We start from the raw sequence: 22,018 nt of genomic DNA, 5'->3' as shown, positions 1-22,018 counted from the left end.
AAAGCAAAAGATTCCTTCAGAATTTCAGAAAACTAATCCAAGTATTGAAGGCTGCAAGGAGCCGCTCCGGAAATATTTTCCAAGTTGCCTTTCAGTCTCCAGCACAAGGCTCCAAACCCATTCTTGCCATTCATGGGATCTTGCAGTAACATTTTTTCACTTACATGGAAAACAACAGTGCCTAGCTGTAGTTCCAGCACACTGAGAGCTGATAGTTTAAAAACTGCTATGTCTCAGACTAATTTAATCCATTCATTGTTGTCAGGAAAAGACCAGATACACATCTACAAAGGAGAGTGAATGGAGAAAAGCCTCTGTGTCAAAGGAACATGGACTAGAGGAAAAAAAGATGTCTTGCATGCTTCAGCCTTTTTTCTACAATCCCTGATAAGTTGTACAGAGTATTTTCAGACACGGTGTAGTCTGCTTTCAAAAAAGTCCAGTGGTAGAAACTCTACTGTGTGCTATAAAAATCTAGTTAGGAATCTAGACAACCTTTTAATCACCTAGTTTCTCCTGATGTGCTGTATTTTTCTTTTGAGTTATTTTCTGAATTTTTCCTTTGTTTCATCCTGTTGTACCTTGTTCCTACTTCCTGAACCTGAAACACTTTCTCATGTAAGTACTTTCCATCTTTTGAATATTCTTTTACTTCTTGGAGTAACCTAATTTTGCTTAGACTTGTTGAGGTATGTTAACCTCAGATAGTAGTTCTACTTGCCAAGTCCTTAATTGTCTTGAATTTACTCTATTTTCTCCAGTTTGTCAGAGTGCTTGGGCTGTGGCACCCAAAATTGTACTTTTCCAGTGAGACTACCGTGTCCTTAGGTTATGACATGGCAAATATCCCTCTCCATAACATCTTTTTGGCTGCTGCATTTGTCTGTCAGGTCACACTTGATTTGCTGCCTTCTCTCACTCCCTAATACTTCTTGGCTGTTTTTCTGATACCTTTCCTCAAAGAGGATCTCAGGGCTATGTATTATTTACACGAGACTTCCCTGAAACTAATCCCATTCTGTTGTTAAAGCTCTCATGTCTCTTTCTCCCCCCATATATTTCAGTAAGCCAGACTTTACTTCTGTGTGCTCTTGCACTGCCTGGCTTTTGTTTCACATCTTTATAAAGATCATCTTTTTGAAGTTGTTTCTAGAATTTCTCCAGAGACAGGACTGTGATGACAAAACTAAAATCAACTTTGTCTCTTTGACCTATCTCCTCCTTGCATGCATTATCAATTCTCCCCCAGCCAGCACATGTGGCTTCCAGAAAAGGAAGAAACAAGTAGAAAACTCAACTACAAACAGAATGAGATGCTAAAGATGAACATTACTGACTAATTCAAAAACTGTCTAGTAACTTGGACACTTTCCTGGTTGAAACATAAAGGAAAAAAGTAATGGAGCAGCCAGACAATTCAGTTTTGTCTTTTCAGTTCCTGGCTTCTCTTGTTTTTGTAGAAGGTGGTAGGTTGACTTTATAATGGATTGTGTCCAAAGCAGACTCCTTGCTTCAGCTAACAGAGTGGAAAACTGGGGCCCGTATTAAGGTGTGGAAAAAGACTAACTGGGAGAAATTATTTAGTATGCAGCTTTCTGCTGAAATACATTGCATAAAATGGTGTCACAGGGCTCCATAGTTTTGATCAAATGTGCTTGTATCACTAATAGATAGCTTTTGAACAGCTGATACAACAAACTCTCTTTTCTTTCCCAGAGTCAGACTGGGTCTTTCCCACTGCTCATGTTGCCACTACTTTTGGCAGGTAGTGGTTCTGTGAACCATGAAGAGACCTGCTGATATTTTGAGATAGAGATCACAGATACAGTATTTATAAGCAGTGGAATGAAGCAGATATTCCCTGGCAACAGTATTTGGTGTTATAGAGTCTTCACATTACAGATGACAGCATGCAAAGTAGAAAAAATACATTAGCTCAACTGTTCACAAGAGTGAACTGCTGGTAGATGAAAAATCTTTCTGCTTTTAGGAATGCCTAAGTTGTAACAAATACACATTTCTGTGCTGTCATTCACATAGTAACTTCTCAGAAACTTTCTCTCTGTGACAGTGTCAAGAAGAGTAACACTTTGAACAATCTGTGAACAGAACCATCAGTCAAAGAAAATAGCTTAGAAAAATTGGTCTGTCAATATTAGACCACTATATAAGGAGAGGAAATGCTAGGTAGGGAAAAGGAGCATATTGTTCAAGATGTTGTCAGAGAGAGACCAAGTTTACCAGTAGTAGACTGGAACACTACAAATTGTTGGGGATATTGATCAGCATGGCATGATTTCTTGTACTGAACATCTCTGTAAATGCCATAACAACTCTATTCAGGAAGACTTTCAAAATAAATATTCCTTTAAAGTCCCACCACCACAGAACAGAAGTCTTTCTATGTTCTCTTTTGTTTTACATGGTGCCAGCAGTAGAAGAGCCAAAGTTCTTCTCTATTGTAACTAGTACAGAAATAGGGTAGAGGGGGATCCAGTTCTCTAGGGTTCAGGAAATCCATCCCAGAGTGGGGAGGAGTTCTGACTGCAGTTGGACACAGAAGTAGCCAGCTTTTTTCTAGGATCCACTGGCCAAGCCTAGCAAATGTGCCAAAAGCAGATGATGATCACAGAGCGAGGCACTGTAAAACACTATGGCTCTGTTTTGTATCCTATCTTGCCCATGTGTGAAGCGTCTTTAGTGAGCCAGGTACATCACACACAGAAACTGAGTGCCCACTGATAAGAGGACAGGCAGCAGAACACCCATCTGACAGTTACTGGAACCCCTTTGACTGTTTTGCTGCTGCTGCAGCAAAACAGTCAAAGGGGTTCCAGTAACTGCAGCACTTGTTTTTTCAGCACTTTTTCAGCACTTGTCCAGCACTGCAGCACACTTGTTTTTTCAGCTCCTGAATATCTGGGTTAATCAGGCTGCCTGACCCTTAGACATTTTTGGCAGTAAAAGCCGTGCATCTGAGAGACATGCCTTGATTTAACACCCTGCCACAGCTGGGCTCACTAGACCTGTAGCTCATAGCCCTTGGCTAGCCTCAGATCATACACCCAGATACACATGCAGGGTACCCCATCCAAGAACAACAAAGAGGATCAAGCTTCCTTGGCTCTGGGTCTTTACATCTGCTGCTGTCCTCTTGTCAAATCTGGACTTTTTGTGATGTGAATATGGTAGTGTCAGATCTGTCTGGTTCCAGTGGACCTCTAGATGAATCTGTAGCATCCCAGAAATAAGTTGTTAAAACAAAGATGTTCAAAACTCAGTCAAATATCTTTCACCTGTGGAACAGAATTTGCAGTCCAAGGCTGGGCAGCTGAATGCTAGTCTAGTACCTAAATAAAGGAAGCCAGTATCAGTTTTGAGGATGTTACCCATATAGGAGATAGAAAAGAGCAGTGACAGATATTAAAATGGAGGGGACAGTTGGGACTGTTTTTGTTAATATTGAATAAGAAATGGAGAACATAACAATGGATTTGCACTGGAGAAATGGAAGCAAAAACAACAGAGACATTGACATTAAGAAACTGAGAAAAAGCAGTGGGATTTCAGCCAGTCTGAGGAGGAAGAAAGTGGAAAGGGATTACCTCAGTTTAAACAGTGAATATGTTCTGGCACTGAAGCTTTCATCAGGACAGCACAGAGAGTATGAGGAAGTGATATTAGCCTGGTGGGAGATCCCAGGAGCAGAGCTGAGAATGAGCTCTCAGAATGAGGTGACTGTTGAAACTGCAAGAATCAAGGTACCCAGTGTTGTGGGTAGGCAGAGAAGAAGGGCAAGTCTGTAGAAATAAAGAAATTCTCTGAACAATAAGGTAGAAGAGTGACTGTTTCCTGTTTTGCTTCTATATTGTTGTAGTACTTGCTGGCATTCTTGGTTACTTTTTCAACTACTAGTTTTGCATTCCAGAAGGGTGAGCTGAATTTGGCTGTCAGTTGTGCTGTGTTAACAAAGTGGGCATGCTAATTATGAACATGGAACCTCTATGTAAGAAGCATAAAGATCCATTTAGATTCTCAGCTTCCAGAAGGACCATGCAATATCAGCAAAAAAACCCCCATAAATACAGATCCAAAATTCTCTACAAGAGACAATAAACACAGAAACAGGCACCTCATTTGACAATAGCATTTCCAGTTAAGACTGACTGAATTAAGGGGCTGTGGAATGCAAATGTATCTGCATCCCTCTCCCTTCACGTGTATACTCCATTTCACTGAAATCCAGCTGAAATAAAACACAGGAGTCCCTCACAGACCTTTTAGCTGTCAGAAGCACCTGGTTTCTGGCAACTTGTTGACCTTGAAATCTGGAAGCAAAAGGTTTCAGATAAAACCATAGAAACTGTACGTGTTTAAACAGCGAATTACAATTTTAAACAGTGAGTAACAATCAGTTAGTTGTGAAGGCATCCCATGGGGATTGGAGATCATGATGCTCTTCAGGGGAAGAGCTGACAGCAACTGTAACACTGCAGAGCTGAGAGAGTGAAGTACTCTGGCAGAGGTGAGAGTACTCGCAGAAAAGTCTGTAGTGATTGGAAATGAGTTGGGCCAGAAAGAAGAACAGCAAGGAAGAATAAGGGAGGAGAAGACAAATCAAGAATAAATTATATAGGTTTTTAAGGACAGAGTAGATGCTTGCAGCTGTATAGCTTGCCCTTCTCTTGTGAGTAGACCCACTTTTTCTGTAGTACATGGTCTCAGTTTGGTAATTAATATTTCTGAGTCAAACTACAGTTGTAGTCTACAGAGTATAGTTCTGCTGTAACTCAAGTGCTGAGATCAATGCAGAAGGATTTGCATAAGGTATCTGCTTGAGGAATGGCACTGGATTACTGAAAATTAGATGCATCCCATGTGTCTCAGTTTGCAAGATAAGTGGGAAATCTTGGCTAAATGAGCTCTCTCTGCTGAGACAAGATGCAAAGACTTAACTCTTGAATCTAGTATGTTTTGACAGCATGTGCATTTCTGTGCAGCAGTTGCTTAATCACTTTAATTTAAATCATTGGACTAAGATGACCACAGCATACACTAGTTGCGGTGTATGTTGGTGGCCCAATACCATTTACTGTCTTCTTTATGCTCCAGAATCAGCTTCCAGGGCATATGAGACAATTAAGTGTTTAATCACATCAAAGTTTCCCTGGTGGCTTGACTGTTCATTTGTCTTGCTCTGCTTTTTGGAGTCAGTTGCTGCCACTGCCTTTTTTGTACCGCGTTCAGGCACAGCTTCATGGTTACAGTCCCAGTGCGATTATGTAAACTAGGAGAATTCTCATTTTTTTGTTTGAGACTTTCATTCTTCCTCGCTTTATCACTTACCTCTGTCTAATTTTATGGTGTTACCTCTTAGGTTGATCTCTGCTGAAAAGCAACTGGATGGATTCCAGAACAGCCTTCACAGTGCTGCACCCTGTGAGCCAGGGACATGTTCCACAGGTGAGGGACAGTGCCAAAGCCCGTGAAAGTGGGGGTGGGTATGCTGGGATGCTTTCATCTTTTTCAAGAACTGGCAGGGGAAAAGCTTATCAGCAAGAAGAAACACAGCTGCCTCCCCTACATATAGTGGTTCCTAGGTAACAGTCTGGGTTCAGCTGTGCAGGGAATTTATACCCCCTGGGATAAAAAAGACTAAACAGAAGGGAGCATAGGCTGAGTTTCATAGAATCGGAAGACCCCCTTAAAATATGGCTGGGGAGGGAAAAAAAACCACCTTGGCTCAAGTGGTTCCTTTTTGCTTTAGACTTTGGCTCAAGATGCTCTCTTGTTTAAGCTTGGCCTGTAATAAAAGGCCAGGACATGCTTTACATTTTTCTTTGGTCTTGCAGAAAAGCTCTTAGTGCAGAAAGACATAGCTGAGACTTGTGAATCAGCTGCATAATGAAGTCAAGTAGTAGATGTGAAAGTATCTGATAGAAAATCATTGAGAATTACAGAATCAAATCTTTGTATTTCCCTAGTGGCTAATTAATTCAAACAGGTTTATCTGCTGATAAGTTCTCAGCAAATGAAGACCCAGTCATTTTTGCAGACCTATTGGCAGGTAGAGCATAGTCTTGCAAATCCGTACTACCTGTGGTTCACAGTAATTTGTGATAGTGTTATGGAATATGTGGACACATTATGTTCCAGAATGCTTTGAAAAATTATGTTTCTGATCTTCTGTTTTGAAATAGAACTGTGAATGGCTTAAGTGTCACTAATGCAGTGATCTCTGTGTTTTCAGAGGCTGAAAGAAAAGTTTATGGAGAGGTTCATCTCTTGGATATTTATCTCTGAAATTAAAATATGACATTTCCTTTATTTATGTCAGTGATTTTTTTGCTGATCCTCTAGCACAAACATTCAGCTAATGCACTTAACATACAGTCCCAAACTGCCTCCCACGCTTTACTACCTGCCAAAAACTCCAGTTGTCCTACCAGAAATTTTATAGGCTGAATGGCCACAGTCAATATTAAGCACCGTATGGTACACTGTAACAGGACAGTGTACTCTAGCATATAATGGCATTATCCAAACAAATAGAATTATGTCAACCCTGCATTATGTGTATAGCTAAATAAAAAGTTTTGATCTACTGTGTGGTGCAATTTAAGTTTTTAGTACAGTATATAAAGCAAGGTTACAGATAAATTTAAAAGTAAATGTAAAAATGAAGTTCTCAATATATTGGCAAAATTGGTTTGTTGAGTGGACTAACATGAAGGTGTTTTGTGTGCTGGATTTTGCCTTCTTTTTCACATTTTATAGAGTACTGTTGCAGTTGCCACTCTGTAATTTTAACCTTTCCAAGAGAATCTTTCCATCTCCTCTGGATACTGTTGTTATGTGTGTCCATGATAACTGTAGGTAGCATTTTGCTATCCTCCCCCATTTCTGTGAATACCCACACAATGCATGCATGAAGATGGATGATAGTATTAATGATGGTATGCAACAGCCAGAGTTGGAGGAATAATAGAGGCTAGATACCAACAGTGAATTTCAGGGTAGTCACTCCTCTGTGAATACTTATAATCCAGTGAGAATTGAGAACTTCAGCTCATGTTTCCTACTGTAGAACTGGTCTAGCTGCATTGTGCTAAACTACCCTTTCTGAAGCTGAAAGAAAGGGTTAGCCTGCTGTTTAACTGAGAGTATCAGGGCCTAGGTAAAGCCCGGGTTTGGCTAGGGGTGGGTTAGTAGAACCACGGTGGGTGGGTCACTCAAAGCTTCCTGCTGCTAAAAGAGGTCCATAGCTCCAAGAACAGTGCTAAATGTTGCCGTGATTAAACTAACTAGAGCAAAAGATTTGTTCTTTAGAACTGGGGGATGATATTTTCTTCAGCTTTGCACCAAGTTACTGGTATGTGTCAGAGGCTGTTGTGCCCAGTTTGTGTCTCAGAAACTACACTGCAGCAGTAGTCCCTGCTGCAGCAACAGCTGTTTTTCTTCTTCACTCTCTCCATTGATTGCTTACACTAGGGCGCCAATTTCCCCTCAGCAGCAGTTTACTTGGGGTTACTGTTTCACATGTATTTAGTATCTTAGATACCAACTGGAGAGGTTGGACACACGAGTCATAAAGCAAATCACAGAATAAACTGCAAGCATTTAAAAATGGATGGCTGTGAAAAGCTGCTGATATAAAAGAGGAATCAGGCAGAACCTGTGTTAAAACACATGCACACAGATGATCAGAAATGTCTGAGAAGCTTGAATAGGCCTTCTCCTCTAACAGCCCATCCGAGAATAGTTATGGGGCTCTGTGAAGAAGCATAAAGGTGTCACGAGTGATCTTACCTCAAGCCACGATGTTGCTCAATGGAAGAGAGAATCAGGCAGTATGGAAACTTTTAACTAGAGTGTCCCGAAGACAATTCAGTAGTGGTTAGTGCTGCAACTGTAAAATAGCAGCTGTAGACACTGTTGTGCAGTGGGCTCAGGCTCTTGAGAACAGATCCTTTGAAATAAAAGGGAAAATAAAAGTCAGCATTTCTGCAAGGTAGCTCAGGATCCTGAAACAAACCACCACTGCAATGAAAGTAGCCTCATCTTCATTTCACAGAGGCAGAAGTTTTGGGAGCGGTCTGTCACTGGTGTAAAGAGACAGAAGGCAGAGAGCCTCATGACTCTATACAGACAGGAATGTAAATTTGAAAGATAGCAAATGGGGGTTATTTGTAGTGTCTGAAGAGACAAGTTCTTAGCAAAATTTGTGGGAGTTTAGCAGGATTTATTCTAATAAAGAAATACTAAGAATTACTGTCTCTAGGGAACATTTAAATTGCTGTGACCTGAGTTTTCACTGAACACCCAGTCGCTAGTGGGTTTCTGAAAATAGGGCCATTATCACATTGCTTTTTTTAGTCTGTGTTACTTTGAGGGTCCCTCAGCATGACATTGATTGTTTCCTGTTTTGTGGAATTCAGTTAGTATTATTGAAAAAGGGTGATTTTGAATTAAGGAACCAGTTCTCTTTTCAAAGTTGTCTTCAGAGTATAGCTTGCTGAGTAACAGCTAAGATAAGTACTGTAGCTCGTTGTTCAGGTCTGGGTTGTCTTTAGGAGCCTGTGCTTGGTATATGGAGGCTGTGCTTGAGTTCAGATGATGGTCAGGCTGGTAATTTTTGTTTTACTATATATTTTAAGAATATAAGGTGTATGGAGACATTTTGCCATGTTTTGCTGGTTTATTTTCCTTTCCTCTCTAGTGGCATTAGATAAATAGTGTGGGAATTTGTTTTCTCCAGAAAGTGAAGGTCTAGAAAAAAAAAGTCATTTTTCCACCAGAATTTAGCTTTGAACAAGATGGCAAGAAATATGAAGGAATTTTTGTAGTTATGTGTCGATCTCAAAATTTGAAATTGTTTCTATTGATTATTTTTCATTTTTGAATATACTAACACAGAGGAGGTTTTGGGGAGACCAGAGGATGAAGAGCACTTTATGAAAATACAGCAGCATAGTCCCAAGCAGCTTCTCTGTTCCTGAATTGGACTCTTGTTTGCAAGAGTCTGGAGATAGGAACAGTCTGAAAGTATAGTTAACCCCTCAGTGCAGCTGTAGAGTAGATGCTTAAGTTGATTTTATTTGGTTTGGTTAGATATGCAAAGGTTACCAGCAACTGTTGAGTTGCTGTATGAGTGACACCTGTGTTCTTTAGGCTTTTATCCTTCATTTGCTGCCAACTTCTTTAAAGTTTGTGACATTTTTATTTTAAAAGCTTCAGAAGACAGAACACCTCTGGGGTTCTGTTTTGCTGTGACGAAAACATAAGGTACTAATAAACTATATAATTACAAACATGAATCATTAAAACTGTGCAAGACTTGATGGCTCCAAGCTTGACAGGACCTTCATCTTTCCTTTATCAGACTGATTAACAGTAATGCAGTTCTATTGTGCTGATGTTTATGTTACTAGTGTCCACATAACTTTTCCACTGTGTCTGCTGGGAGGAGAAAAAAACCATAAGAATTAGAGGTCAAAATTAATAATATGCATTTCAAGTTAGACAGTGAAGACTGCTAATTCATGCAAAGTCTTGGATCTCTACCTAGTCTGGTTGAAAACATGAGTCCAAAACTAATTTATTTGTATTTTAGTTCTCTGGATAATACTTGAGGCAGAAAGTGAGTGTCAAAACTCAGTCTGAAACTAGGGTGAAACTTCTTGAGCGAGTTGGTATAGACTGGATTATATTTCCCATGATTCTTAGTGCTGTAGCTGTGCTTAGTTACAGGGTGATGAACAGTTGTCTGTTTATTTTAGACATTCACCTGCCCCTGTATCTGCTTGAATGCCAAGTCCACAAAGTATGCAACTCTTTGAAATTGTGTTATCATCTGTAAGGGCTTAAAACTGCATCCTGAACTGCAAAGAGACTAGAAGAATATGGGGATTAATAAAATGGTTTGGATATAATCCGTGTAGAAGACAGGCTGCTATTCTTAATTTTCTAGTGATACCCTTCTTTAGGCTAAGGTGGAGAGCAGTTCCTGAATGCCATCGAAATATGATGGCTGTGTAAGCAGTGTGGTCCAGTGTGGAGCAGTGAATGGAGCCTGCTTGTAAACCAGTGACAGTAACGAGCACTTTTGTACTCACTCACCATCTAATATGCTCTAGATTTTTTTCATTTTACAGGAAATCTACAAGTTGACTGTCTATTTCTGAAGTTTTTTTATCCAAGATTATTGTATGGACCTTCAAAACAAGGTCATATTGTTATATGTCGTTATTGGAGGCCTGAAATTAGAGTTAGCATTGGAGGTGCTAAGTCTTGACTGACTGTTGCCTACCCACAGCTTGAACATTATTCTTGAAGTGCAGCCTCTTTAGATTCATTTAGCAGGTGTGCAAATGTACAAGCTTCTAAATTGTCCTGGTCCAGGAAAAAAAAAGGGCAAGTAAGCACAGCAGGCATGTAAACAAGACACATACAAATACTTAATATTTTTTGCCAGATCTAAACAAGCAAAAAAAAACATGTGGAATTTGGAGATTCTTTTATCAATGAGAATGTCTCAACTCTCTTGGAGCATAAAGGGTGGGGTTGGGATGTAATATGCACTGTTACCGCTGTGCATGGCCTGTGTCAGTCTTCCAGCCATTTGTTACAGTGGGGTGGAATTCCCAGCTGCCCAGCCTTGTCCAGACTTCCTCAGCTTCTGCCAGGTTCCCTGCAGCCTTGGAAAGCAGCAGATTGTTGAACACCAATGTGTTTATTTTTATGTTGTTACCACATTCCCAGGAGGAACCTTGACTATGATTTCAGCTGGTCTCACCACACTGTCCAAATCCTTCATCAGGAGCAGCTGGGAATAGAAATCACTCCGGTTTCTACACAGCACATTGCTGGTACACTTCCTCCTTCTCAGTAATCCTGTTAATTCCAGTCTTCATTTGCCACTCTCCTGGTTCTCTGTGTTGTTGCTGTGACTGACTGCACAAATGGTCTTCATTTCAAAAGATGACCTTCAAATGGGCACCTCAAGTAACCTCTACCTCAGACTGCTTTGAAGACCCAGGCACAAGGTATCTTATGACACAAAAGAGAAACTTTTGATGTCACTTCATTACTTATCCTAGTCCAGGAATGGAGTCATGATGAGCTCTTCCACATAAATCCTTTCAGAACCACCTGTCTGGCTGAGAAGCTCTGGGTGAATCATTGAAGAGGGACTCCTGTGTGATATCCAGCACTTTGCATCAAACTTTTCTGGTGCAGCAGAAAAGAGATACTGACAGCACCTCTGTCAGTATCTCTCTGTAATGCTGTCTCCATGCAGAGAAAGGATCATTGAGAAACAGAATTAGTCCCTTTTATCATACTTTGGAAAGCTGGGCTTGAGTTGAATCCTACTATTGTGCCTCCCTTTTCGGGAGGGCAAAGAATCAGTTACAATGGAGGATATTTAGTTGCACATTTGTTCTTAAAGTTATCTTCCTAAAGCCATTGTTTTTTTAATGCATCACAAAAACATCCTGAATAATTTCTCTATTACTACTGACTTCCACAGTTTTATAAAGAGAGCACACAGGAAGGGAGTAAAAATAATTTCACTCCCTTCTTTAATTGATCAGTCAGTCCCAGGTCAGATAGTGACACACACACCAAGCCTCTAGTACCAGATGGGCCTGAAGGGAAAGGAGAATGGTAAAGAGGCTTTCTTATTACCCCATTTCTTAGTGCTCTTTGTAGGGGCAGGGAACCATTATCTTATGACTAACAATGAGCAAATATTGATGTTTTGAATCACTACCTTTAAAACAGATACAAGTTATCAGCAGGACATGACTATGTTTGAGTTCTGAGAAAAGTGTAAGTAAGTCTCATTAAGCCTCAGCAGAGTGTAAAGTGCTGCCAGAAGCAGCATTCCAGGCCCTTCTCAGATGAGAGCATGCAGCTCAGCCATCGCCTCTCAGATAGAACTGAGGGTCGGTGTTCGCTTCTAATCATCAGAAATGACATTTAGTCTTTCACTTGTGAGAGCAGCCTGCCTCTCACATCTTTACTCAACTTTCTGCCTTTCTTTTGTCAAAGGAAGGGTTTTTTTCCTGTTGCTGCTGATCTCATGCCACTGAAAGGACATTCCACATCTCAGGACTCTTCCTGAGAAAGCAGGAGAAAATGGAAAGAACAGTCTTTAGAGTCAGCTTCCCTATCTAAGAGCTAGAACTCAGCTTGAATTTTAGGAGCCTTTTCTTCTGACAAACTCAGAAGCAGGATAAGTGATGGTTGTAGGCAATTGGGATTTTTGCCTGATGGGAGGCTTGGGCACTGCTTGTTCTCAGTAGTGAGGTGATGGTGAGCTGCCTGTGTTTCCTTGCTGTGTTGGAAATGTCCTTCAATATCAGGTGTGCAAAGACACAGGAGAGGTTATATAATATTTTGGCTGCTTCTGTCTCACATCTGGTCCTTTGGCATTAAGCTACCTATAGAGGGAATGACTTTGCCCATCCAAATTGGATTTTGTTTTAATCTGGCATTGTTTTATTGAGGCTAAAAATAGAAGCCAAAATGTGTGTGAATAGGCTAAAAAGTGTATCTGAAGTTATGAAATGAAATGTGGAGAAGAACAAAGAAGAGGGAGCCACAGTGAACCAGGGAGTAGAGAAGTGAATAAGAGAAATCAGAAAGAAAGCTGTCAAGTACAGAAGGGCATTAGCAGTGGGGATGAGTGTTACATGGGGAGTAGGAAGGCTCATGCTGACTTCCACTGGTCAGTGAGTCTGCTCGCTGCTTTTTTATGCAGGAAGACTTCTCTGGAATACAGTTGTATATACTGTTCATGGCATACACATCACATTCCCCACACACACTCAGACATCCAGACCTCGCCACCCCCCAAGAAAATTTTCATGACTTGGAACTGCTGCTTTCTCTTGCCTGCCTGGTCCAACAAGTCAGGTTGAAATTGTGCCCAAAATATGGGGGAGGGAAGGCTGGCTTTCTGTTGTCAGCTGTCCTGGCTTGCTAGTGTCAGTCACCCGTAGATATAAATAAACCCCATGTATTTATTGCCTTTCTTAGTTATCCTATGTATTATCAAGGGAATGCTGGGCATCATTCTAAGATCAGAAATTCACTCTGGAGTAAAAAAAAATTTGAATTTCTAGGATAATCTTAGCTTTTCAGGGAGAAAGAAAGCTCCTGCTTTCAACATTAGATTCAGGAGACTTCAATAAAGGTGCTCAGTTCTCCTACAAACTTTCTGTGGGTAAGATGAAACTGTCCCAACTAGCTGTAAAAAATATTAGCATGGGCTTCTGACTCAGTACTGTCACCTCGCCTTGTGCTTGTTTCTGTCTTATTCCTGCAGCTTGGAAGCACACTAGATTAGGTGCTGGTTTGTGAGCAAGGCTATGTACATCTGTGCTGGGGAAGTCTATATGGCAGTGAATTTCAGTGTGCAGATATCTCTTTAATGACTTCATGCAACTCCTTTGATTTTTTTTGTGATTCAGAATTCTATCCATAAAAGGGAGGTAATCCTTTTCTTCCCACTGTGACTGTTCTGAGTTTTTGAGGTGCAGTCATGGGTGACATAATAGTGTGTAAACATGTGGACAGACATATGGGCAGATACTTTGACACCTCATGGCAGGCAGAGAATAAAGGAGGTTCATGCTGTTGTACGTGGTGATTCACAGCAATGACTCTTTATCACTGGGGAGAATCAATCCTTAATGTTGGCTTCTGTCAGCAATGAGCTCTTTTTCTGTTCCCACTACTCAACCAGAACGTCCAAATACTCAACTGCAAGGAGGTGGAATGCTCACCAATAGCTTTCAAAAACTTCAGAGCGTTATATACATTCATTTTTATGAAATCAATGAATTGGCAATGAGCACCACTCTTGATAGGAATGTCCATATTTACTTGTAGACATAGGAATGCCCTTCTCTGTGCTGAGTCCTCAAGATACAAGAATGTACAAGAACTCAAGGAAAGTGATTTTAACTCAGTTTGTGAGAAAAGACAAACTGTGCAATGCATTTCTCTAGGAATAGGAAGGCTCAAACATCTTCAAAACGGGAAAATGAGGTTGAAGTTGGCTGCTTTCTCTCATGGGCCTTTGTTTCCTTAATTTCAGCATATTGCCAAGGGATATGTTTCTGGACTGGTATCCTGCCTTAATGCACATGGTTGACAGTTTGGTTCCTACTTCAGTTTTCAAGCTTTCTGTGTGGTGACATAGCTGGCAATTCCACTTTCTAAACGTCTTTCCAGATCCTCTGTGTTCTGTGATGTTTGGCTGTATGCTGTATGTTTCAAGGAGAGTGACTGTATTTTCTTTAAATATAGCAATATTTTTAATAAACATCTCTCAACAAATGTCACTCATGTTTAGGAGCAAGCTGATGTGCTAAATACACAGGACAAGCTCTACCTACTAGATTAGCTGTAAAATGCAAGCTGTCCAAAATAAACTTGGTACATTTCTAAGTGTTTTGGTTTTTTCTTTTTCAAGGGCTAAGTATGTTTAAGTAAAAGAAGTGAAGATGGCATTGACGTTTTCCCATAATATGCCTAAATAGTAAAATGCTGCAGTATGTAGAAGTCAAAACTGTTTCTTTATAATAATTGGGTGGGGAAGGGAGCCACATTCCATAGTCCCAATTTGTTTCTTTTTAAAGATCTACCTTTCATACCCTCAGCTCTCCTGCAGCAAGGTCCTCAGCATGTGCTGGAGTGGGGAAATAGACTCCCGTGCAAACAAATGAGTAAAAGACCCAAAGAAAGAGATAAAGCATACTGATATGGGAGAAAGATTTAGAGGAGGGTGCATGTGAAGAGATGAGTCACATGAGTAGGAAGCAAGAGTGAAGAAGGTATTCTGGTGCTTGAAAGGAATACCAAGAGTACTTTTTCACACAGTAGCTTACTAAGTTAGGTTTTGTTATACTGGTCTCTGATCTCACCTGTTGTGGCAGAGAGGTTGTGTGGTAAGGACACTCAGGTTTCTGGTGATGGCTGAGATTTGCAGAGCAGGGCATCAGTTTTCCCCGTTGAACAGTCCTCCATGATTACTCGAAATCTTTGAGTAAAAAAACTTTGTTTTTTTTCCCAGCTTCTACTCGCAGAGAAGGATTAACACAGAACTCCAGGTGAGGAATCCCAAGAGTTGCTTCAAGTATGGGACAACGGAAGAAGCAGCAGCAGTGACTTCACACCATCACATTCTCATATCAGGCAAAAAAGAGAGAAGAGGAGACCTTGGTGAGAGAGCAACCCACTGAAAAGAGTATCTAAACATCTGTGAAAGTAGATTGTGGTGATACACCTGCAAGCTGAGATGAATGAATGTTTCTGGGAGCTTCTGCTGCTGAGTCTTTGTCCCTTCAAGGGACAAATCACTAACTGTGAGATCTTTCTGTAAGACAAGAGATCTTTCCTGCAGCTATTCTTCCTAAAGTCCAGGTTTGAACATAAAGTCTCACTTGCTCAGCCATTTCAATCTGTTCTAGTCTGGTAATAGCCAAGATTCCATACTTTCATCACATGGCAACCATCAGCAGAGAAAAATATTAGGACGTGTGACTGGAGATGTCCGTGTTGGTTGCTATCTTGAATTTTGGCACAGAGCCATAGAAATTAACAGTTTAAATAAAGTAATTTCATTTGTTTGTTTTGGTTATAATTTCAGTTATTAATTCACACGCCCAAAATATTTGCTGTTGTTATACTGGACAGAATTTTAAATCTGTCTTTGTTTCACTGTAAGATACTTGTATTCTGTGTGGTTTATTTTGTATTTTGATTTCTGTTTGTTTAGACTTTGTAAACTCTTAAAATCGGCTGATGTTTTCAGACCCAGGCTTGAACCCCAAGGCCCAGGTGGCTCTTATCAGTTGCAATAGTGTCTTGGTGAAGGAGTTCAGTTAAAATTTGCCTAGTGTTATGAAAATTAGTTTGCTTATGTTAGAAAACAATGTCAGCAGCTGGAAACTGTATTGGAGAGAAGATCCATCCATCCTTAAAATGAACAGGAAGCAGCTTCAGCTCTGGCTCTTTGTTGGTGCCAAGTTAAAGGAAAACTCAATATTTTGCAACTTCTCCCTTGTCCAACAGCAAGGGGTGTGATTGATAGTTCTCAAAGGTAAAAAATGTTCTATTGCTTGTTTCAGAGTCTTCAGAGATTGGATTCGACATCCTGTTTGATCTCTTTTCTTACTCCACTTTCCTCTGTCTTTTGTAGTTTGTATAGTCACTGTTAAGAGGTCATTCAAATCTGTTGACAGGTAGATAGTCATCAACCCAAAGGACTGACAAAAGAAACTATGTCAGAGAGGGAAGGTGTTTTCTCTTGAAACTATTATGTTCATGTTCACTCTTGAATTCCACATATTTTCTGTCACTCAAGACCAGACAAATTGTGAGAAGGTTAAATAATTATGTTAATACCTTATTAGTTTCACCATCACTCACTTCAGGCATGAATTAATAGGACAGAATGTGCATTTTTCTGTTTCTGGTACACTCACGCATGTGACACACTGAATACTTCACTTGTCTGAAGTGCAGCTCTCTGATACAGCTGTTCCCTTCCTTAGCTTGTCTTTCATTTCCATTAGACAGTCATGATCACGTTCACTTTCTTCACATTTTTGTTGGCTCATGATTAGTGAAAGTTTAGTTGCAGAAGTTATTTCAGACTTGTGCACATTCTTAGCAGCTGTGGGCTTCAGGACTGTAGGTCTGTCTTCTTACAGCCTACTCTGCTATGCTGATATTGGCTATTGCCTCCAGCTCGGTCAGAGGGGCTATTTCCATGTAAGATTGAGCTTCAGTAAATAACAATTCCATTCCTTTCTTCCTCCCAATGGATCTGAGTTATCTTTATTCCACTGGGTTTTATATACAGGATTCAGTAGCTGTAGGATATACATCCTTATGGACCTCTCATCTCTGCTTTTGTTTACTAGTTTGTTCAGGTTATCACAGCCACTACTGAAAACTGTAGAGAGGTTTGTAGGATAAAGACTTAGCTCAGGAAAGGTGATTGTCTTATGTTGGGAATCTTTGTCAGAAGCAACATTCTTACATATTTGTCGAGAAAATTACCAATTAGTGCTGGCTTATTATGAACATGGGTGAATTGTTTTGTCAGTTTTGCCAGTCTTACACCCACTCATTTTGGGATAATGATTTGAACTTGGTTACAGACATTTTTCCTCAACTTCTTTGTATTGCATGTTAGATGTAGCCAACCCCCACATCTGTAACTGTGATGACTTAGTAGCAGCATATTAAATATCCTGTCTCTGAGATTTTTTAAATATTCAGGAAAATGCACAGTGTGATAAGACCCTTATTTTGAAGGGATGCATTTTGTCAGGAGCAGTGAGGACTTGCATCCTTTTCCCTGAGAAGATTTTTCTCCTGCTTCAGATAAATGAAAAAAAAACCCAGGAGTCTCAAGACTGGTCCTTTACCTGAAGCCAAACACCTAGACCATGAATTCCTGTTTATTCTCAGGATGTGCTCAGCCAGAGCATCAAATGACATAGCAGTATTCCTTTGTCTTGAGCATCTGCTGATCCCATCTCTGAACACAAATGCTGATACACTGGGAACATGTGCAATAGAGAACAAATTGTATGATTCCAGCCGCTTATTTCTTCCACCTCCCTGTATTCTTCAGCCTGGAGTCCATATGTCTGTGCATGGTGGGTACTGTGTACTGAAGAGTAACACGTATTTTGTCTCTTTGCAGCTCTGCTACCTCCATGTCTGTCCCTTTCCATAAGCCTCTTAGTGCTGCAGTTAAGAGATTCAGTGGGGAAGCATAGGACTGTTTCCCACTCATCTTGGGAGAAAAGGCATTTTACAGGAAGTGTTTTCTTCCACAAGGGAGGGAAGTAGAATAGCAAACCCTTTTGGATATATAATAGTTGCACAAGGAGAGCACAGGTATGTGTTCCTCAAGTGTGGTTCATTTTTTCTCTGTATTCATCAGTGGTTGCATCAGAAGTGTCCTTCTTCACTGCAAGACAATTACTAATAGAAAACCCCAACAATCATTCAGCATCTATCTCAGTGCTGACAGTGAAAAATGTTATCAAAGGATCCCCCTCTTCTGTGATGTTTGTGTCACTTCTGACTTACAGAGCCTGTTCTAGTGACAGAGAATGAGGCTTGAAAGCAATAATGTGCACATCAGAGTCCTGGAGGCTGAGCTGGTGAAGAGTTCATACAGCATTTGTGCTTTGTTTAGGTGATGAGCATACCATGACATAAAAATTAAGGGCAGGGTTATAAAATTCTCTTCCTTTCTGGAAGAGGTGACTTGTGCTCAATTAATGAAATATTAAGTTTCCTTTTCGCATGTTTTATCTTGACCTTTATAACAGCCTCACAGGGCATGTGAGTGCCATCAGTGGGAAGATCATGTTGTGACCCTAAACAAAAACCACTTAGTCTTGGATGCCAACAAGATATACTGAAATTTCTATTCTCAAGACTAGGTATTTTTTTTCACAATCATGATTTCTTGGACATGCTCCTTACTACGATGCCTGCAAGGTCAACAAATATATCTCTGATGCTGTTCCACATTGTGGATGGAAGTTCTGGTGTTTACTTTGTTTACTAGTAGGAATCTCAGTGCTGTGCCTTTTCCTCATGACACTCCATTTGCATGGAGTTGAATGGCTGGCAGTGCTAGACCATTCCTCTTTCCCTGAGGAGCTCATTGATGTGCAGATGGCTTAACAGAACAGACTTGGATTCTCAGCATGCATTCTCTAAGACCTGTACCTTGTACTAATACAACACTTCCTGTAATTTTGGATTATTTGCTGGAAACAAAAGTAGTCTGTCTCCCATTTTATTTTTTAAGATTTACTTGATAAAACTGCCAAAGACTTTTTACCTCAGTCAGTTCTAAATTTGCTGATAATCCTGGGGTCACTGTTTGAATCTGAATGGGTTATTTTCTGGTGTATAAATAGTTGGATTTTTTTGGTTGCAGTAAGTGGCTGATTGATCCTCTTCAAATGATTTCCTTTCTGAACACATTGTTCTCATGGTTCTGTCATAAGTTTCTTCCAAAAGAAGCTGCTGAGCTGTACTTAAATCTGGGGCTGGGCTTTTTTTTTCTTCTAGAACCTCATGTTTCTAGAACTGAGACATCCTTGTTTACACTAAACATCAGGAGAACCTTAATTTTACTTTGCAGAACTGAGATTGCTTATACGTGCAGCTTAACATTCATAGTTTTCTTCATGCAGAAAGTAATTGACTGGAAAAGAGATGAGGAAGAGGTATGTAAGGGAGAATGTAAGGGAGAAGCTGAAAAAGGAGCAATAGTCCACTATCATGCCTGCTAGAAGTAGGAGCATCAAATGAAACTAACAGATACAAGTTTCAAAGGAAAAAAATAAAGAAAGTGGGGAGAGATAGCAACTTTTTTGCACAGTATGTACTTGACGTATGGAATTCCTTGTTACAAGATGTGAATACAAAAAAGAGTACGTGGTTTGAAAAGACAAGTAGACAAATCCATGAAAAAGTAATCTGTTAGGGCATATGAAATATTAAAACTGAAAAATAGGAAGTTTCTAAGATTTTTCAAATTACTATTCTGGGGAGGTCTTACAATGGGCTGTTCCAGTTTTTAACTTGTGCATCAGGCATGGGCTGTTGACCTCTGTCCAATAAGGGCTAAGCTAGGTGGTCTTGCAGTCTGACTTTGTATGGGTTTTTTATCTTGGCAGTTGCAGTACAGACTACTAGAACGGCCAGGACAAAGCTTCTTTCCTGACAATGGCATGTTCCACCAGCATTCATCCTGTGGTCCTTGAGTTTTCTCAAGAAAAGTGTCTGTTGCTGACATATGCCAAGTTGTCACATGCAACTTGTGTAGGCTTTCATCTGGCTGGGCACTATATATTGCAGAGGCTTTCAAAAACTTAAAAGCACATAAGGGACACCGAGATCCACCTCTAGACAAACAGGGATTTTGGAGGAAAGTAGGTGGCTATATGAAAGTCATCCATAATGAAATGCTTGTAAATGGTTAATCATGTAAATATGGAAAAAAGCTTTTCCACTAACTGAAGCTTTTAAGTTACCTTATTCGTACACATTTTGCTTCTTGCTGTCTTTGTTTTCCAAAGAGCTCAAGTGCAGAGCACCTTCAAGGTGAATGTGCACAGCCACAGCATGTCTTTAGGAACCTGGTAACTTGCTCATTCCCACTTTAGAACACTGCTGTCCTTTTGCAAAGAATGAAGATTCCCTGCTGACTTAGAGATAAGTAGTTAGGAAATGCAGACTGATCTCAAAATTGTTGGATTCTGAGTCTTCCTCTGCAGTTGTAATGCAAGAGGACAACTTCACTGAACTGAAGGTGACAAGTAATACCAAGTCTGCCCTGAGGAGTCTGCTCTATTAACTTACCAAAAAAGGATTTTATTGGCCCTCATTGAAAAAGAGTTTTCCCTGCTGTTTTGAATTAAAAGGATAGAATCACTGATCACTGTGGAGACCCTGGTATGAAGCCTTTGCCAGTGGTATTCAGTGAATCATCGTGGTTCCCAAGGGAAAAGACTGTACTTACCAAGGCCTCTTCTCTACAAGTCCACGCCTACAGCACAGACAGTGAGCTTGAGAAATCTTCTGTTCTTTGAAAAGAAGTGGCTTCTTTATCTGACCTATCAGACAAATCAAATTTGCCTTAAAAAGATGAAATTGGATGCAATTGTTAAGGATTTAGGGGCTGTTAAAGATATGTCTTTTATTAACAAAATTTTTATCATTTGTTTGGGGCAGGTGAGCAATTTCAACATTGTATTTTGACATCTTGGCTCCACCTGTTCTGGGATGGGCAACAGAAGACAACTCCTGAACATTAATTCAATTTGGTGCCCCTGCAAGAATACTTTATAAAATCTTATCACCATAATTATAGTAATGGTAGTCTCCTTCCCCCACACAAAGGGGAGACAAGTTACAGTACTCAGTTATGTTCTAAAGTCATAAAATCTTCCCCAAAAATATTTTGGGGTTGTTGAGCTGATCCCTATATGTTGAGTATTATCATGTCAAAAATCAGGAGGGAATCTTTGAAAAGTTTCTTTACTGATGAGTCAAACTGCTTGACTGTCATCACTTCCTCATTCTACTGTAAAACTGGTTTTTTTTCTGAGTCTAGGGAAGAAAAATGGCAAGGGATTTTTTCCACACTGTTTCCAGTAATTATTGTATAGGATTTACCTCATGGTTTTCATGTGGTTTTGCCTTATTTATATGATCTTCTGAAAAAGTTGTGCTGTGTCAGATATATTTAATATAATATATTTAATACACCTAGGATGTCTTAATACACCATTCTTCAAGGTGCAGATGGAGAGCTGTCAATCTGCTGGGAAGTTTTAGCATCCCACTGGTGCCAGTACTTACGTTCCTAATGCTTCCAGTTGCATGATGCTTCCCCCATTCAATCTGGGCCTGTCTTCCTTCCTGAAAGTGTTTTCTCCACTATTTCTAATTCCAGAAATCCTATGTGGAATCCACTTTGTCTGTGATATCAGCCTGGATTTTTTTTTCCTTATATACAGACCTACAAAACTCATGTCTTCATATGTGTAGTAAAACTTCTTTTTGAAATTATCTAGGAATAAAGATTGGTGGCTCCCTCTGCCAAATTGTGGCCCAGGTGTTCTGAATGAAGGCAGGTAAAATTGACAAAAATTAAGACAATTTAAAATGTGTATTCAGCACTATGTAACTGCTGCCACAATATGCTTTCCTGAGATTTTATTGCTATCTCTTTTGTTTCTCTTTGTTTGTTGTGTTTGTTTTTTTCCAGTTCTTCAGATTAGCATGACAGAGCACTTAGCATGGTAGTATCTCAATGAGATCTTCAGATTTTTGTAGCAAGTCTCCTCTGAGGGGGCAGATGTCAAATTGTGTCATGCAAGGCAGCTTGTTACAAGCTGGATGTCTTTCAGAGACTCTAGTTGTGAGTCAGACTGTCTGCTACTGCTTTCCTCTGCAA

At 40.1% G+C, this 22,018-nt stretch overlaps 1 protein-coding gene across 7 annotated transcripts in view; it reads left to right on the top strand.

Moving 5' to 3' along the window:
• The window catches only part of TTLL5 (tubulin tyrosine ligase like 5), a 127,003-nt gene extending 108,431 nt beyond the window's left edge, over positions 1 to 18,572 (top strand). For 6 of the 7 annotated variants that reach the window (XR_010028298.1, XM_063160257.1, XM_063160255.1 and 3 more), the window contains 2 exons: positions 5,378 to 5,463; positions 15,086 to 18,572. Coding sequence is in view for 5 of the 7 variants with exons in the window: in XM_063160257.1 (XP_063016327.1) it covers positions 5,378 to 5,463; positions 15,086 to 15,126 (127 nt within the window). In the remaining 2 variants the exon portion in view is untranslated. The remainder of the gene's footprint in view (positions 1 to 5,377; positions 5,464 to 15,085) is intronic. The other variant, XR_010028299.1, reaches the window with a different exon arrangement.
• The last annotated feature ends 3,446 nt before the right edge of the window (positions 18,573 to 22,018 follow it).

The sequence above is a fragment of the Melospiza melodia genome, chromosome 6 (assembly GCF_035770615.1).
Source record: "Melospiza melodia melodia isolate bMelMel2 chromosome 6, bMelMel2.pri, whole genome shotgun sequence".
Classification (NCBI taxonomy): domain Eukaryota; kingdom Metazoa; phylum Chordata; class Aves; order Passeriformes; family Passerellidae; genus Melospiza; species Melospiza melodia.
This window is presented reverse-complemented; position numbering and strand designations above follow the sequence as displayed.